At 45.4% G+C, this 15,055-nt stretch overlaps 1 protein-coding gene across 1 annotated transcript in view; it reads left to right on the top strand.

Moving 5' to 3' along the window:
• Positions 1 to 15,055, top strand: part of CCDC66 (coiled-coil domain containing 66) — a 275,197-nt gene that overhangs the window by 113,188 nt on the left and 146,954 nt on the right. The window contains exon 7 of the mRNA XM_078661583.1: positions 4,202 to 4,329. Within this exon, the coding sequence (XP_078517709.1) occupies positions 4,202 to 4,329 (128 nt within the window). The remainder of the gene's footprint in view (positions 1 to 4,201; positions 4,330 to 15,055) is intronic.

Below are 15,055 nucleotides of genomic sequence, written 5' to 3'. Positions count from 1 at the left end.
AGTAGTTTTCTGAACTTAGCCTCAGAACCTTCCAGTCTAAGGCTCAACGGTAGACTATTCCAGTTTTTGGCAGCCATCCATCTGAAAGAGCGACCACCGATTTTAGCTTTTTTTATGCAAGGGATTTTCAGTTGACCTGCTCCTACCGAGCGCAGGGCTCTTGTCAGCTCATACGTATGTACCAGGTCATAGAGATAGGATGGGGCTTTCTGCCATATAATCCTATGGCATATTAGAAGCGCTTTATACATCACTCTCCTTTTGATCTGTAGCCAGTGTAGTGCCGCAAGAGCAGGTTTGGAGGCTGCTCTTTTGGGAAGTCTCAACACCAGCCTGGCGGCAGTGTTTTGGAGAACTTGCAGGCGCCCGAAGTTCTTTTCAGTGGTGCCTAGGAGCAAAACTTTGCCGTAATCCATACGGGACGTAACCAGAGCTTGTGTCATGGTGCGGCGGGCCTCCAGGGGGAGTAGGTCTAGTGTGCGATTGAGAGTTTTCAGTATTCCAAAACACTTTCCCACTAGACGATTGACGTGGCCCTCATAGGATAGTTTAGGATCCATCCATATACCCAGGTTCTTTGCCTCCTTACAGGGAGTGGGCATGGGGCCAAGGCATACTGGCCACCAGTCCCTAGTCCAGCTTGAGTTGTTCCCTCCGATCACCATAACCTCTGTTTTGGAGCCGTTTAGTTTTAAACAGTGGGAGTTCATCCAACCTGCCAGAGCCTGCATACAGGCCTTGAAGTTAGAAGCCGCCATGGTGGGGGCCTGTGATAAGGAGATCAGCAGCTGGGTGTCGTCAGCGTAAGAGACTAACTCCACTCCAAACGATTGCACAACTTCTGCCAGGGGGGTCATGTACAGATTAAATAGACTTGGGCTCAAAGCCGAGCCCTGGGGCACTCCTTTCTCTAGTGCTATGGCCGAGGATTTAAAGGAGCCTCTTTGGACCTGGAAGCTTCGGTCCGTGAGAAAGGCTTTCATCCAGCTTAACGCGGACTCCGTGACACCTGCTTCGTTTAGACACTGTAGCAAGATGGCATGCGCTACAGTGTCAAACGCGGCACTGAGATCAAGCATTACCAGTGCCGTGGTGTGTCCGGAATCCGCCCCTTGCCGCAGAGTCTCAGTAGCTCTCAAAAGGGCTGTCTCCGTGGAGAAGCCCGGGCGAAAGCCTGACTGAGAGGAGTGGAGGAGCTGGTTATTCTCTAAGTGGGCCATGAGTTGTATGTTGGCCACTTTCTCTGCCACTTTAGCCAGATACGGCAGTAAGGAGATAGGTCTTAGGTTTTCGAGACTTTCATGACTAACATTAGGTTTCTTTTTAATGGGAAGAACTATCGCTTTCTTCCAGTCACTTGGGAGTGTACCCGAGGTAAATGAGACCTGGAGCAGATTTCTGATGTAAGGTTCCAATACTTTAAAACTTTGCCCCAAAACCCGAGGGGGTGCTGGGTCACGAGGGGAGCCAGATTTAATGCCCTGGCAAATGTTTATAAGTGTCTCTGGAGGGGGTGTTGAGAAAACTTTTAGACATTTTTCCACCTTACTTACCCCGGTCTTTTCCTCAAAATCTCGTCCACATTTTGTGCCTCCCGAGAAGGTGGTATAAATATCTTTGACCTTTCCTGCAAAATAAGTGGCAATTCTGTTGCATTCCTCAATTGAGTCATTTATTGGCGTATTAGTGCTACCTACCACTGATCTCTCTTTGAAAATTCGGAACAGTTCTTTTGAAGAGTTTTCTGCCTCTCCTATACGATTTATAGTGTGTCGCCTTTGTACCTCGAATTTTAATTTTGTATTTTCTCTGTGCCTCCTTGTAGATAGTCTTGGTTTGAGGGCAGAATTCTATCCGCCACATCCGTTCTAGTTTTTTACACTCTGATTTGGCTATCTGCAACTCAGGAGTGAACCAAGGAGCAGACTTATTGTTTCGGCTTCCTATCTTTGATAGACACATCGGGGCTGCCGTGTCTAGAGCATTTAAAATGCGGCTCTCTAGATTGCTGTTAGCACATTCACAGTTGGCGCCACCCGGTGGACCCCCTAACTCTAATAGTTGATTAAAAGTGTCTATAGAAAAATGCTTCCATTTCCGTTTTGGATAGCTATTTTCCTTTCCTCTATGAGTATCTATATGAGGATAGAGGATATTAAATGGAATTAAAAAATGATCCGACCAGGGAACAGGCATGGGCTCATTCACTTTTACTCCACTCCAGCTACTAAACACAGGATCTAGTAAGTGACCATGTATATGGGTGGGTGAACTGTTACTTAATTCAAGTTGTAGGGCCTGTAATTGTTGCTTCAAGTCTACCGCATCTTTGGATAATTCATCCTCCAGGTGTATATTAAAATCGCCCAATAACAGAAGTCTACTCTTCCTACTGGCTAAGTGAGCAATAGCCTCCACTAAATTGGTTTTAAAATCCTTAATCTTCCCTGGCGGTCTGTAAATGATCATTCCTGACACAGCGTGTTGGGGTCCAAGTTTAAGAATAAAAAGACCAGCTTCACAGTTGTCTATTGGCAAGGGTGTCAGTGTGTATTCAAGCGGGGCCTTTGTAACAAGGGCGATTCCTCCGCCCCTCCCTCCGTCCCTGTCTAATCGATTGAGTGAGTATCCCGGCGGGATAGCTTCAATTATATCAGGGTCCGAATGCTCTCCCAGCCATGTCTCCGTTAGAAAGAGAACATCCATCCTCTCATCCAGCAGGAGATCCCATATTTGATTACTATGCTTGCTTAATGATCTACAATTTAGCAGACCACAAATGACCATTGCTTTATCAGCCTCACTGGCTGGTTCTCTTTGGTTCTTAAAGGGGCACATAGGGCAATTTCGAAGAGTTAGTGCCTCCATAGTATGCCAGCAAGGTTCAGCCCTCGAGGGGCATAGATCAAGCAGTTCTTGTCTCCCGTATCGTATGTGGGAATGTTTAGATGACACAGGGGTTATGGCCCCGAGCCCCGGTTGGCCGCGGACGGGCGCAGACGGGCTTGACTTTGGCGCCACTTCGGCGCGCCTTCGTCGCGCCCGCTGCACGCGTCCGCTTTCCCATGCACATTTGTAGAGAGGGGAGTGGCAGCTAGAGCACTGACCTGACCCCACAGATCCCGGAAGTGCTAGGGCTCCTCCTCACCCTCCGCAACAAACGCCCACAATGGACGCGGCGGACCGGGGCGGGAGTAGCGTAGGTAAGTGACCCCCGAGCTAGTTCTCAGCCCAGAAGTAAAGTGCACACATTTAAAAATCTATTACAAGATACACAAATGCTTAAAAAATAGCTACAAATCGCTATAATCATAAAACGCTCGTTCTCAGCGCCCACAGTGTAAACCTTGTGTCCCACAGCGCTAAGCAGATAGTCAACCACTTTCTTGTGCGGAAACCCCCACTCTGTCCTGACTTCGCCCGGGTCTGCATTCCCACAGAGCCTTGTCTGTAAATAATGCTGTTAATGAGAAAGTAAGAACTTATACGACATGTATACGTCACCAACCCTGCCAATTCTACCGGAGCTTGGGGGTGCCTCTATGTGTGTTAAGAGAATTGCCATTGTTGTCTTTGAGCCCTGCACCAACCAATGGTGGGGTCTAGAAACAACAGGGCACTCCAGATTAATCAAAGGAGGGCCAGTTCCCATATGCACAGAGATCCACTATTGCTCTGACTATGGGACATGGCAGGACACCTAGCAACATTCTAGTCACCTTCTCTTTATTCCCTTACAACAGGCATATGTGAGTCTTGCAACAGGGATCTGTGGAAACCTCATGGTCATACGAAGGATGACACCCAGCAAGTCAATAAATGTTTTGGGACGTCCTGTTGTTATGGGTCTACTGTAAGTGGTAATATATGATAGATAACAATCCTTACATGAGTTGCGCGAAATGACAGTTATTAAAGGAGCACCTGGTGAATGATGTCACAACAGAGCTGAAACCCCCATCTGACCCCGTTAAACAAACCAACATTTTAAAATGCCTATTGTAGGTGATTGCAAAGAGACTGAATCTTCCTCTGTATTTCCTCTGTATTGGATGGCTCCTTTAAATCTAAGTGTCCTGGAGGAATGCTCGCTTGAGTGATTGTTCTAATGTTGTAATTGTAAACTGCAAAGAATAAATTGATTGAAATTGTCATTAGATTTTTGAATTTCAGATTGCTTTGTTTACTTCTTGTCCTACAGATGAGCAGCTAGCTTTGAAAAAACAGCTCAACGAAAACCATCTGGCGCAAACAAAATATGGTCTTTGGATTAATAGTGGTCCTGAAAAAATTAGTTCTGCAAAAGTGCAGCCAACTCCCCAGCCAGAGGTAAGAATAATAAATACATGCATTCCTAATTTTCATGTGCCGTTGGCCGAATACTTTTCATGTTTACCGTTGACTACTCCCAATGACTGCCAGGATTATCGAAGCCATTTCTTTCCTTGCCTGCATTAATACACAGTACTGTGAAAACAGTGGCTATGTCGAAGACTGTCACTTTTTCTATCTAGAATTTTTACTTATGATATTAGTTGCATTTACACCACTTAACACTGTTAGTGTGATGACTTTTCCTAGTAGTGGTGAACACTGTATTTCAGATATTCCCTTCAAATCTTCCTATGATTCTTTCTACCACAACCATTGTGTCACCTCCATAAGGTGAGTAAATGTGCCTTACATATACACCACCCCCTTCCCGCTACCAGATTTTAGACACTTAAGTTCTTCTCTCTTCTTAGAGTGTTATTGAGTGGACCTTTCACTGTTTGTGTGCTTTCTATTTATAGCTGCCTTTTTCTGTAATTTAGGCTTCTAGAAGTAAATCTGTAATGCTGTGAATTTCTCCACAACTATGATTTGAGATGCTAATGTATAACCCTTTTCTACTTGGTGGTTCTTACTTTCTTCCATCATCTCAACTGCAGCCTGGCATTCTTCTGTTGCTTCTCTTATCATATAGAACATTTGCTTCTTTGATCATGTGGAACATTTTAGGGGATTAATATTTGGGGTGGGTGACGACCCAGCATTCGAAATACTCGCAACTCTTGTCGGGGTGAACTATCAAAGTCACTACATTAACCTGACTTCAGCTCTCTAGTAGATATGGCACAGAGCAGACCGGTTTAACCTGGGGCAATGTGTAAGGTATTTATGTAATACCAAAATACCAAACAATAAAATTCACAAACCTAATGAGAAACACAGCATAACCTGTAATAAACACAATTACACCAAAATGCAAAAAATCCAATAAGGGGAACCAGAGGTGTGAATTTTTAAAGATTTAAGGGAAAATAGCACCAAAAAGCAGAGAGCTCCAATAATTGTCCGTGGTCTCAGTAGATCAGAAACTAGGTGTCATTTTTGCCTGTCCACAATAGAGCGCATAGTTGATATACACCAAGCAGGCTTGTCCTGGTCAAATATTTTATCTTCTAATGTAGAGCTGTATTACAACTGCTATTGAATATAATCCACTTGTAAGATAGCAAGCAAGATATACATCCCATTCGTGGCAGATTAACACATCCGGTGGACTCTAAATCAGACCCACAGTCTTATAACGGTACAAAAGGGGGTGGTGATGGATGGAGCATCTGAACCAATCACACACTCACACCCAGTCAAAAGATCTGGGTTTGATCCATACCCATTCTTTAGCCCACTCTGCCACCCCAGTTCAGAGATTAAACCCAGATCCGTTGACTGGGGGTGAGTGTTTGATTTGCTCAAACGCTCCGTCCATCATCCCCTTTTGTACCACAGTCTTATAAGTCTGAATCCACTACAGGAGTACCCTTGTAAAGCCCCCCAGGAGAGACATTTACAGACGGAGGCCAACAGCAGGGTCCAGTTGAGGTCCAATTGCCACTGGTCAGCTGGGTACGTCTAGGAAAATGCCTCTGGCAACTTATTGTCCATCTGTAGCCAGACAGGCAGTCAGTTAGCTGACTCTTGAAGTCCACCACTTTGTCCTTGGACCATGAGGGAGCAGGTCACAGTCTGCAGGTCCAATCCTCTTCTGGTCTTCCACAGGCTCAGAAAATGTTCTGACATGGGTGCTCTTCCTCATTTATGCCTGGCGTAGGCTGTTGGGTGGCATGACTCCTGGCCCCTCTCTAACTAATGAGGTAAAAGCTATCAGGCCAACCCTACCCAATTTTTCAGTAATTCCTTTTTGCCTTACTGCAAACAAGTCCAGAATTGCTTGTATCAGGGCATTCCAAGATGACTAAAGTCTTTGACCACACTATTTTTTTTTGGGGGGGGGTTCTGTCAGTCTTGAGTGTACTATGTCAAGTGCCTTCTCACATCTAATACTAAAATTCACTTAGGAGCTGATACTGTTCTCACACCAAATACAGAGACCGAAGGTCCTTGAGCAATCAGAAAGGCGATACACCAAAATGGTCTTGGGATCTTGTTCTCTCCCTTTCCAGTGCACCGTGAATGTTGTATGTGAACCCAAAAGTTCTGTCAAGAAGATTTTGATACTGTAGTGTCAATAAGGATGCCCACATCTCCACCCTGCATTTCTGTGGAGTCATCTCTATCCATTCAGATCAGCCTTTTGTTTGCTCCTGGGATGCATTTCATACCTATTCAAGGATAATCACTGGCTAGCAGAAACTGGCTAGCCAATGCAATTAGCCTCCAGGAACTTCAAACCGCGAAAAGGTAACTTTTTTAGAGTCACTTTTCCTTAATATTTCTTGAGAATCCAACTCCACAATTGAATTGGATTTTTACTAACTTTTTAAAATAATTTTTACATTATTTTTCTTGCTGGTCCAATTCCCGAAATGCAATTTTAGTACTTTATTCTGCTCTCTGTTTTTCTACATAGAACAGCTAGGCCTGCCGCAATGAAAACAGCTTTTGGATGATATTCACTTTAAGGGCATGTTTGTTTTTTGGAAATATGTCTTTATCAATAATTTGCCATCAATAAGATTAATAGCATTCAGTACAGACATTAGATGTTTATAAGATCATCCCAATGTATGACATTTGTCCAATATAGGAGTATCCCAGTATCCCAGTTTACATTATATAGAAATTGTTTCTTGCATGACAGTTTACAGGTATACATATAGTTGCATTATCAAGGGCAGGTAATACTTGGTGAATATGAATCCGGAACAATTAAAATGTGGAAGAAACATTGTGATTTCAAATGACTGCAGTTTAGTGTAGTTGAAGGCAAATGGAATGAAGGGGGAGGTTGACAGCTGCAGGAACATTAAGTAATACTGTTTCCATTATAGGGGTGGAGGTGTACAAGGGGGAGGGAGAGAAGTCACGCCCCAGTGCTCAGGCCCCACAGTGTCGGGGCACAGTGAGATCAAAAAAGTGATGGATGGAGGCGGTAGGGCAATCCTGATATTGCTCCACTTAACCGCAGCCTATGGCACCATAAACCACACGGTACTGGTGCAATGGCTGAAAGCAGTTGACATTAGGGATAAGGCACTGGCCCTTTTAGCAATATATCTGGCATCCAGGGAACATCTAATTCACTGGGATGGACTTCAGTCAGGAACGTTTACTCTCCCATGTGGAGTGTCCAGGGCTCGGCCTTGTTCCCCACCATGTTTAATGTGTACGTTGCACCATTGGCAAGACTGATGAAAAGCCATGGTCTCACGCTAGTGTCGTATGCGGATGACACCCAATTAGCTGTGTCAGTTACGCAAAGCATGAACTTGACAGCGGAACAGTTCCGGAATTGCCTAACGGCACTGATGGCATGGACGAATATAGACTTCCTGAAGCTGAACACGAAAAAACGAGGTAATAGAGTTCGGTCAGAAACCTACGGTTTGGAGCCAACTATGGTGGCCACCAGAAGCTGGAACGTGTCCTGCCCCTGTTCCCAAGGCTAGGAATCTGGGTTTCTTGATTGATAAAGACATAACACTCGCCCACAAATAAATCAAGTGTCCTCTGCATGCTTCTTTATGCTGAAAGTCCTGCGTAAGATTCTTCCTTTTATCCCGTCCTCACTAAGGAAAACGGTAGTCGCAGCACTAGTCTTGTCAAGAATAGATTACTGCAATGCACTATATCTGGGTGCAGGTGTAAAGCAGATTTCCAAACTTCAATCCCTACAAAATGCAGCCACAAGAGTACTGCTCGGTCTACCAAAACATCACCCAACGTCCGCGATCATAAAACACCTCCATTGGCTCCCTGTTCAGCATAGAGTAGATTTCAAGTCCCTCTGCCTAGTACATAAAGCCCTATACGGAGGAGGGGCGAAGGATATACAACCATTATTCCCCCGATATATGCCATCACGCTGCCTAAGGTCCACTATAACTGGACTGGTACTCCCCCCTGCCCCCCCCCCACCCTTCCCAAGACCAGAAGAATCAGGTGGGGAGGAAAGGGATTCTCATACCAAGCGGCTAAACTGTGGAATTCCCTTCCCACTCACACGAGACTACAGTCCATCAGGACCCTTTTCAGAAAAATGATCAAAACCTGGCTCTTCTCCAAGCTCTAGTCACGGTAGCCCTATGGATTGCACATACCATAGCGCCAAGACGCCTCGGCAATAGTGCGCTTAACAAATATTCAGTCAGTGTTGCGCCCTTCTGATCTGCACGTGCCACTAGTATCCAACACATAGTCAGCAGTGAGAACCCCCTTGTCTGGCCTCTACTACCTCTGAGTATCTTTGCCAATAGGGGGTTTAGCTGTGACCCGGGACAGTGCCACATGACCCCTCCTGTTCAGCTATAATACCAGTGCGTAGGTCAGAAAACCACTATTTGATGAGCGGAGGTGCTGCCAATTTACATGTAATTTCTTTCCTACGCTTGCCCACCTCCAACGCTAGATCTATGAATTTATTAGTGGCTTTACGCGCTGTTGTACGTGAGGTAATCCCGAAAAGATAGTGTAAACAATCTGTATGTACAGTACAGCCCAGCAGCTTCAGAGAGCACCTCCGCTATCTTTCCCCTGTACGATTTCAGTGAGCAAGACCATGCCATGTGAATAGAATTCACCTCAGTGTCGTGACCGCACGGGCAAGAGTCTCAAATTCCCTGGTACATACATGCGAGCCTGTGGGGTGTAAGATACGTATGATGAAGGTAATTAAGTTGGGTGTATTTAAGCCTAGCATTGAAGGAGACCTGTTTTGGCACCCCCAGACACCGGGCCCACTGCTTATCGGTGAGCGTAGTATTTAGTGCCGCATCCCAGTATGCACGGAGAGCAGCACGGGGAACTGCCCTATCTATGCATATTGAAATATGTAACGGTGTGATGGCACATCGACCTGCCCCATGTGTAAGTATGGATTAGAGGAGTCTGGATGTATCCGGTTCATCGTAAGTTTGTGCTAGACCACATGTAAATGTCGGGTGATTGAGGCATAAAGAAGAAAAAAGCCCGTCCACCAGATTCTCAAATGTAGTAATAATTTTATCAAAGAAAAGGTCTCCCCATGTCGTGAGTCCTACAGATGTCCAGGCAGTCCCGTCTGGTCTTGAGTCTAAGTCTATGCAAGCTGTCTTCACTCATAGGGGTAGTTCAGGGGAGTAAGGAAGATGGGACCACTTCTTGACCAGATAAGAATTCCAGCAAAAGCAGGCCATGGACATAAGGATATTCCTGGCCTTCTTTGGAATCAGACTCTGGGAATACAAAAACCATTCTAATACCTTAGACGGATGCGTTCCAGCCTATCAGCACCCCAGCCCTACTGTATTTTGGCCTTCCAACCAGCGCGCAGGCCATTGTAATTGTGTGGCCTCATAATAATACTCATTATTTGGCACACCCAAACCTCCCTCCGCTGGGAGAGCATATAATTTATTAAGAGACACTAGTTTCCTGCCATTACCCCATATTAAGGCAGTTAAAAATGACCTTAAGTCCTGAAAAAGATTTCAGAGGGAGAGCAGCAAAAAAATATAACAATCTGGGTAGCACCAACATCTTTGAAATGGCTATGCTGCCCATAGGTGAAAGCGGCTGCCCAGTCCAGAATGGTTACTGGGACATAGCGTTGGTCACTGGCCTGCCCAAATTACCGTCCAGCAAATCCTCTGTTGAGTGGCATACCCGGTTCCCCAGATATTTAAAAGACTCACAGAACCAAGGGAGTTGCGTAACCGGTAGTGCCCCCTCATTGATCAGAAGAAAGTAACATCATTGGAAGTAAGTGGGATTTATCCCAATACACTTTCAAACCTGACGCATGTTCAAATTGATCCGGTAGGATCATCAGATCTGAGAGTATTGCTGCGTAGATAGACCAATGCATTGTCAGCATACATGGATGTTATGTGCCACTGATTAACTTTCATCCCCCAATTTGTGGTGCTCCGTCTGAGTGCGCAAGCCAACGGTTCCATTGCCAGCCAATGCAAAAATAATCCAGAAAGGGGGGCAGCCCTGTCAGGTGCCCTGCTCTATGACAAAGGGGTCAGAGAAAGTAGCTCCTGTTTTAGGTCGAGCCTAGAGTCCACACGCATGCTGTGCTCTGCACGGCATGCTGTATTCCGTAGAAGTTGGACCAAATCCACCACTTTTAATTGGTTCCTTCCTGTGCCTTTCCAACTACTTTTCTTTTGTGTGGTGAATGGTGCCATTTGTCCCTCGTTCAGGTGTGTTTATCACGCCCATGTCAAGTGACCCTCTTATATGGGTCATTTTGCTTCCGACCATTTCATACTTGTGGCACACTCTTTTATTTTAACATGTGTTTTTGGCTGGTGCACTAGCGCTCGCTCCTCCTGATAGCCGCTGCCGCAGCTTTACTTTAGTTTGCCATGTCGCCCCGAAACTATGGCAGACTTTGCTTTTTAAAAGGGGCACTTTACTGCCCTGCCCCACTTTACTTTTCTCCTTTCTCCAGGTCACTTTCCTTCACTCATTTTCTAGATACCTATTGCATCCTGTACAATGTCCTACTATTACCTGTTGTGCTGCATTTGTCAGCCTCTGTCCTTTTATGAGAGGGTTGGACAGAAAATGACTGCCAACCTGTAACATTTGTTCTGATCCTTCCGACTGGTTCAGTGCAGTCTGCCATAACGGAAATGCATCCTAATCAGTAGGTGGCAGTATTACCAAAGTAAGACAGATTATCTCGACACATTTTGGTGTGTTTGTGGTGAAAGCAACAAAGAAGTTGGAAAGCGAAAGTAGTTGCCTCCAATTCTTGGGTACTGGATTTTAAAACTAGTATAAGATGTTTCAGCACAATGGTAATAAAACACTTTAGTGCTCAGTGCTGGCGTTAGGTTAGGTCCCTGCAACCTGTGCCGTCGCACCTGGGGCCAAGCTGGTATGGGCTCTTTGCATGACGGGCTCAGGTGAAAACAGAATAGCTTGCTTGCATAAATCTTTCTATGCTCGACGTTTTTTAGGTTCTAATAGCAATGGCCTCATAAATAACTCTGGTGGTTAATGCACGTGCTGGAGAGGCTGCGATTTGTCTAGTCACAGTTTTGACTTGTGATATAGTGGCATACAGGGTTGTTTTTTAGATTGCATGACTGAAAATAATAATCAGAAAAAGAATTCTGATTCATACAGCCCAAATGCACTTGAAAAAAGTGCTTTAGCCCTGGCTGCTTCATGTGTCCATAAATATTTCCTAAAGCAAGCATGTATTCCTGAATCACACTGCTTGACCCAGTGTGTAGTAATTGTATAGCTCTTCAGTCCCTGGTGGCACAGCACCCAGGATAATGTGCTGCATGGCTAAGGGCTTAGAAGTTCCCAAACGTGAAACCTATTGGCAATGCCAATGCTTATTACTCAAGCCGATGGCGAATTGTATAATAATGAGATCCATTTAAGGAAAGTGGGACCAATACCCAATTTTTCAAACCTTGCCATAAGGTAGCCCCATCCCAGGGTGTCAAACCTTCCCAATATTCAGGGATGCAACCCAATGGTGTGCATCCGTCTCACGTGCCCAATCCATTAACATAAAAAGCCTGTGTAAGTTCAAGAATGTGTTTCTGCAAGGGGCAAACCCATTTTGGTCATGGTGTATAACAGTTTGTACTACCGAAACCAGTCGTTTGGCTAATACCTTCCTGAGAATCTTATAGTCTGAGTTCAAAAGAGATAGGGGGGCGATATGACCCTAGGAGTAGTGGGTCCCTATCAGGTTTTGCAAGACTCCCAATACTGCTTCCCTGAGGGAAGAAGGCAATTCTTCTTTTGCATCAGCCTCTTTTTAAGTTTTGAGCAAGAGTGGGACAAGTTGCAGTTTGTAGGTGGAGTAAAAGTCCAGAGGCCAACAGTCTGCTCCAGCGGACTTTCCCCGTGCCATCTGCTTTTTTTCTCAATTTCAGTGATTGGGGCTTCCAGTTTTACCCGCTGCGAGAGTTGAATGCAGGGGAGAGTCATTCCATCTAGGAAAGAGTGCACTGCAGCTGGGTCCTCCCCTTGTGTAGCTTTGTATAAGGAGGAGTAATATAGATAAAAAGTGGTGTTAATGTCATCTTGCATATTAAGGATGTAGCCCGTACCATCTCTAATAGCCGTGATCGGGTTCCTAGGTGAATCGGAGCAGAGTAACCACACCAGCAGCCTTGTCAGCCTCTGCATGACTCCTATCCAAGTATTCCCTGTAATCTAGGGCTCCAAGTCTCTCCAGAGCAGTTTTGTATGCTAGTCTATCCTGTGTTAGTGGGTTGCAACCGACAGATCTGTGGGAATGACTGTTCATAGCGGCGTATGTCTGTCTCCAGGGTACCAAGTGCCCTGCGAAGGGTTTGTTTAGTGCCATAAACTGCTTTAATCATATAACCACGAAGCACAGCCTTTAACGCATCCCACTTTATCCAGGATCCTGTAGCAGAGCCCTTGTTTTCCTGAAAATAAGAAGTAAAGTCTGAGAGAGTAGATCGGAGTGGGGTGTCAAGGAACGCCTCTAAAAGTAGTTACCATGTTGGTATCTTGGGTTTGCTTCTCTCCCAATTTAGTTGCAATTGTAGAAGGCAGTGATCCAAGAGAGTGTATCTGAGGTATTCAGTCCGCAGCACTCTGGCAAGGGCATCCCATGAGCAATAAATAAGATCGATCCTGATCTGCTGATCATGTAGCCCCGAGTAAAATAAGAATTCCTTCCATCTGGGTCAATTAGAGTGTGTAAAACTTCTAGAAGTGCCCCTGGCGCCACTCAAATTAATGCTCCCCTGGCATATCTGGAATATGTGGTCCCTATCAGCACCCACCCTCCAATGCCTGCACATAGATTCCAGTATTGCTGATGTCAGGTGCGTTTCCTGATGGAGTGCAATCTAAATCTTACGTCTCCAGAGATACTAGTAGACATAATAACACTTGATGTAACCTGGCAAGCCATGTACATTTCAAGTCAATAGTCAAAGCGAGGAACCCACTGCATTAAAATTATGTTGTGTGTGAGAGCATCCAACATCACCGCCCACCACACATTTCTCTCCTCCAGCCCCCAGCTCATGCATTACCTCACATCTTCCACGAAATAACAAAAAAAGTCCACTCTGTGAATAACATCAAAATAACATTAACAATTCTCAACTCCCACTCCCAGGCTGGTACACCAATGGATGGCCAGCCTTTGGCACTGTAATGCAACACTAATAACACTAAATGACGGTCTTTACCAGTGGTACTGTACAAACTTGGGGGGAGCAAACTACAACTGCTGCAGGCCTGTATCAAAATGACCTCAACCCACATCCCTCTAGTCAGCGTAATTATTATATTCACATCCCACAGCTACCGCAGTAACACTCATTCATGTACAACCCTGTCAAACCTGAGAGGTATAGTTCATAGTAAGTCTTTGGCCATCTGGGGGTTACAGTCGGGCTGTCGCCTAGCAGTGCAGCAACCTCTGACACAGTAAATTGGTTTGCCAGTTCTCTGTCTCGGAGCCTGGGGTTGGGGACGAGGGGACTGCCACATGCCTTTACACGTCTTCTACCATCCAGGCCCTCTCTTTAGTGACCTGTTCTTTAGTGGGGCCCTGTGGATGACGTCTATTACGTGGCTTTCATTGTCTTTGTGTTTTCCAGACAGAAATAGGGTCAGTTTTAGCTCTGGATGAAGATGCAAGATCTCTATGCTCTAGCTAGGACCAGACATCTTCTGGTGTTGTACAAAAAGAAGTTGTGCCTTCATGCACTAGCTGAGGAGTAGCGGGGAACTGTAAGGCATATTTAACGATCTGTTCACTGAGTTACCTCTTTACTTCCCTGAATGAGGATCTGCATAGCTGAATTTCCGTGGTGTAATTGGGATAAATTTGGACTTGGGCGCTTTTGACGGTCCACCTTTGCTCGAACCGTAGTATGTGGTCCCAGTCCCTATAATTAAGGAGATGGGTGACGACCAGCCTCGGAGGTGCACCCGGTCGTGGAGGTCTCCTGTGCACCATGTGGGCCCTCTCCACAGAAAAAGTGGATTGTTTTCCTTGAAGGATCGTATTCACAAATCAATCTCAAGATACTACTCCCTATTTGGGCCTTCTGCCTGTTCTGGGAGACCCTTGATCCGCACATTATTCTTTCTTGATCTACCCTGTTGGTCTTCTACTCTCACTCGTAGATATTCTATCTCCTCCTGCATAGCCCAGAGGCGCTTATCTGAGTCTGTCACCGTAGGACACAGGGCAGCCAGCATGGATTCTGTGCTCTCAAATCTGTCTTTCAGTTTTTTGTAATCCTCCCGCTGAAGGCCCATGTCAATACATAGGGAGTCCTGTTTAGGTTCAAGTGTAGATTTAATATCTAGGACGGCAGTTAGTAATTCATCAAACCGACGGGAATGGCTGGATAAAGTGGCTGCCAGCATCATATCCACAGGTGTAGTAGTGTTTATACCACGGGGGCTCGGTCTGCCTTTGTCTTCACCATCTTATGAACGGTATGAGGACAGATATCTTCTTACCTCAGTAAGTCAGGTTGCTCCAGTAGTGGGAGGGCGCCAAATTTACCAGAGTAGCACTCCGTGATGGGCAGAGAGCAATGAGACCCAAAAAGCACAATGTTATTTTGTTGTTTGTTGTAAAAAACCACCT

Source organism: Lissotriton helveticus, chromosome 9 (genome assembly GCF_964261635.1).
Source record: "Lissotriton helveticus chromosome 9, aLisHel1.1, whole genome shotgun sequence".
NCBI lineage: Eukaryota > Metazoa > Chordata > Amphibia > Caudata > Salamandridae > Lissotriton > Lissotriton helveticus.
Note: the sequence above shows the minus strand (reverse complement) of the source record. Positions and strands in the feature narration are given on the sequence as shown.